Genomic DNA, 3,300 nt, shown 5'->3' on the forward strand with positions numbered 1-3,300 from the left:
CGGGGGGAGGGAGGGCAGACAAGGTTTAGCTCTGGCTCCAAATGGGAAATGTCTCAAAAGTTTCTAGAATCATCTCTTTAGGATTTTGAAGACAAGAGTGCAGTGACTGCAATGGTGTCTGCTTTGCAACTCACAGTATTAAAAATGATGCTCAGCTTTCAGAGGTTCAGTGACTCACCCAGTCACATGGCCAGTATGTGTCAGGAACAGAACTTAAACCATCCCACTATACCACCTTTCACCATCCCCCCAGAGGAGCCCAGTTAAGTGACCCATTTCAATGGGTCACTTAATGAGGCTGCTTTCAAAGTAGGATACCCTGGACCTCGGAGATTATTGCTCCCTCTCCCCAGGAGATGAACTTGTGTATCACTGTGGTCTCGCTAGCCCTAATCAAGATCTAATCCTGTTGAATTGAATGAATAAAGCCATTAATGGTTCTGCAAGACTAGACCAGGTCATTACCAATTAGCTCAGCTTCTTCAGATACTAGCTAGAAAAGCTAGAGACAATAGAAGTCTCCAAACTCTGCTCTGCTCCCCGAGGGTGAAACCTGATGGACCATTAATTAATCCATCATGCCAAGTGACTGAACTCTGAGAGGTCTGTGTTTCCAGGATTTGGGCACTTTAGTGCCCTGAGCCTGGCCCTCTCCTCCCTCTCTTCCTTTCACCTCCCTTCTCCATCCAGACAGATAGCCACAGTGAACTCTGGTCTCACCAGTCAAGAGCTAGGGCAAGAAGAGAGACTCCAGACAGAGATGGAAAATCATGCATATTTATTTAGCTTTACCATAATTATCTGGTACAAAAATACCCAAGCATACACAGTATGCACCCAGAAGCCCTGGTGCCCAGCACACCCACTCAAATCCCTGCCAGACAAGGGTCATCACACACACCCTGGACGATGCAACTGCTTTGAGGCTGGCAGCAGTGATTTCTCAGAAGGACCAGCCCCTCCAAATGTATAACATTCAAACCACAGCCTCCCACCCTCCACCCCCATCCCTTCACATCCTTTAATATAAAGTGATCCCCATTCTTTTCACAAATAGAAAAATAAAGGCAGCTACCCTATAGAAGCATCCATTCCCTGTCCATGGTCTGACATGGTCTAGCTCCCTTCACCTCCCCAAAGTAGTCACTGGAGAGAATAACTCTCACCAGGAGGTCAGAGGATCCCAACCACTGTCCCAGGACTCAGAGAGAGCTAGCCCAGGTCCCAGAAAGGGCTTCTCCTCTTGGGAACAGGGGGAGAGATGAGGAAGAAGGAGTGCTGTCCAAGGAGGGGGAGCAAGAAAACAGGATGCAAAGCCACAAAGCTCTTACACAAGCGAGAGAATTCTCCCCCACCCCCACCCCCATCTCTGCACTTAAAAGATTAACAATCTTACTACAGTTCTAACATACAGAACATATATCCCTTTCCCTTTCCCACTCCCTGTCCCTTCCCCTTCCTACCCATTAATACTCCTCCATTATGAAGGCACATCTATGTACAGCCCTATACGCTCAACAGAATACTGGACTCCTTTCCCTTCAAGCTGGAAGAGACCTCAGAGTTGAGGCAGAGAAAAGGGAAGTGATTGGCCCAAGGTCACACTGTAAGTGGCAGAAATGGAGATCGGAGTCCAGGCCTGCTGACTCCTGGTCCAGGGCTCTGTCCACTGCCGAGAGTTCAAGTATTCCATTCTCTTCACACATAAATTAAAGGGGAACTAATATTCCCTACTGAAAAGAGGAGGTCCTGCAGGAGCCACCTTCCTCTGGAGTGAAAGCCTGGAGCTGGCCAGCATCAGTCCATCTACCAGGGCCGCCACAGAGGACTAGGAGGGCCTTTGAGGGCAGGCTGCTTGCCAGGGCCAGGAGCCGGGAAGGAGGGAGCCAGCCCCTCAGGGGCTGCCCAGGAGCTTTTCTGGAAGTGGCTGCGCAGCTTGGTCTGGGTGTCAGTCTGTGCCTTGTGGAAGGAGAGGAAGTGGAAGGCTTCCTGCAGGCAGCGGGCATAGCCCTCCTTGAAGTCCGTCTGCAGGCTTCTGGGAAGTGAGCCTGGAGCTGGAGGAAGAGAGAGAGAGAAGGATGAGAAGGGGGTCCCAAAAGCAGCACCCAACCCCTGCCTAGGCTCTGGTCCTGAGACCCTCCTCCTGTATCCCCTGGCACAGCTGGCATCGAGAGTCCCATGCTCACCTTTGCCCTGCAGGTGGCTCTGCTGCTTCAGATAGCTGACGGTCATCTCCAGAATGTCAGCCTTCTCCAGCTTCGAGTTGGGCTGGTGTCTCTGGAACTCCTTCTCCAGCAACAACTTCAGCTGCTCGATGCTGCTGTTGATGCGGTCCCGGCGCATCTTTTCCACCACCGGCTTCCTCAGCTGTTGAGAGAGAAGGGGGTAACACAGTGGTTAGCAAAGAGCCATTCTGGACTCTCCCAGTCCCAATCCCAGCCATTCTCTTCCCCCAGTCCTACTTAGTCTCTATTTTCAAAAACTAGAGATGGTCCCAAGTTTTTGCACAAGTCTGAGAACTTACTTTGTTTTTCTCTTTGGGAGTCAGGAGGGAGCTATGCTCCATGAAATCTGTGCTGGGTGCCATGGGGCTCTCGGCTAGAGACAGCAAAGTTGAAAACAAGTAGCAATAGAGTTGGTGCCTGGACTGCCCGCTGCTCGGCAGCTCCCGTATTTATCCAGTCCGCCTGCCCCGGGATCTGTGGGGCTCTGGCCTAGCTGACTTTCCCACACTCACTGGCCAATCAGAAGCCAGGGCTGGACAATGAGAGAAGCCTCTCTTCTTGTATGCTTGGGCTTCGGGTGAATAGGCTGGGGATAATGACGCTCCCCCTCTCCCCCTCCCAACCCTGAGCAGGTGGGGACTCTGTGGCTAGAGAGAGAGGAGGGAACCTGGACTTGGAGAAGCTGGGAACTGGCTGCTGACTGATGTGGGAGATCAATAGCGCTCCCGGGCCGGACACAATGTATAGTTCTGGGAGATCTATGAATGGAGATGGAAAGAACAGTCCCCCCCTCCCCCAGACACACACTGCCGAGTGGCGGGAAATCTTAGCCTGGCTCAGGGCAAAGAGGGAAGATCTCTCCTCTGGGGTATGTGGGAGGGAACACACAGGGAGACCGGATCTAGGCCAAGATGGGGAGCTCCTGGTCAACTGAAAATAACCCCAATGAAAGACGGACATCCCTTCCCCCAAGGAACCCCTCTGGCCAAACTACATGCCGCATCCAAGTCGCAGAGAGGAATGAGAAAGTCCCCGTCAGCTTAGCAAGAGTTTATTCAGTGCCTGCTAGACCCTA

General features: G+C 52.0%; 1 protein-coding gene across 1 annotated transcript; it reads right to left on the minus strand.

Moving 5' to 3' along the window:
- Positions 1 to 1,806: 1,806 nt before the first annotated feature.
- On the minus strand, positions 1,807 to 2,587 carry LOC118840444 (transcription factor HES-5-like). Its single transcript, XM_036747956.1, has 3 exons — positions 2,525 to 2,587; positions 2,187 to 2,367; positions 1,807 to 2,054 (listed from the first exon to the last, which is right to left on the minus strand). Exons 1-3 carry the CDS (start codon positions 2,585 to 2,587, stop codon positions 1,807 to 1,809), a joined length of 492 nt encoding a protein of 163 aa, XP_036603851.1.
- Positions 2,588 to 3,300: the final 713 nt, after the last annotated feature.

The sequence above is a fragment of the Trichosurus vulpecula genome, chromosome 2 (genome assembly GCF_011100635.1).
Source record: "Trichosurus vulpecula isolate mTriVul1 chromosome 2, mTriVul1.pri, whole genome shotgun sequence".
NCBI lineage: Eukaryota > Metazoa > Chordata > Mammalia > Diprotodontia > Phalangeridae > Trichosurus > Trichosurus vulpecula.

Bases quoted from the DNA above. Each gene is read 5' to 3' on its own strand.
- LOC118840444 (XM_036747956.1), bottom strand. From the start codon at position 2,587: ATGGCACCCAGCACAGATTTCATGGAGCATAGCTCCCTCCTGACTCCC. The intron at 2,368-2,524 runs GTAAGTTCTCAG...CTCTCTCAACAG, and splicing joins CTCCCAAAGAGAAAAACAAA to CTGAGGAAGCCGGTGGTGGA. The intron at 2,055-2,186 runs GTGAGCATGGGA...CTCTTCCTCCAG, and splicing joins GAGCCACCTGCAGGGCAAAG to CTCCAGGCTCACTTCCCAGA.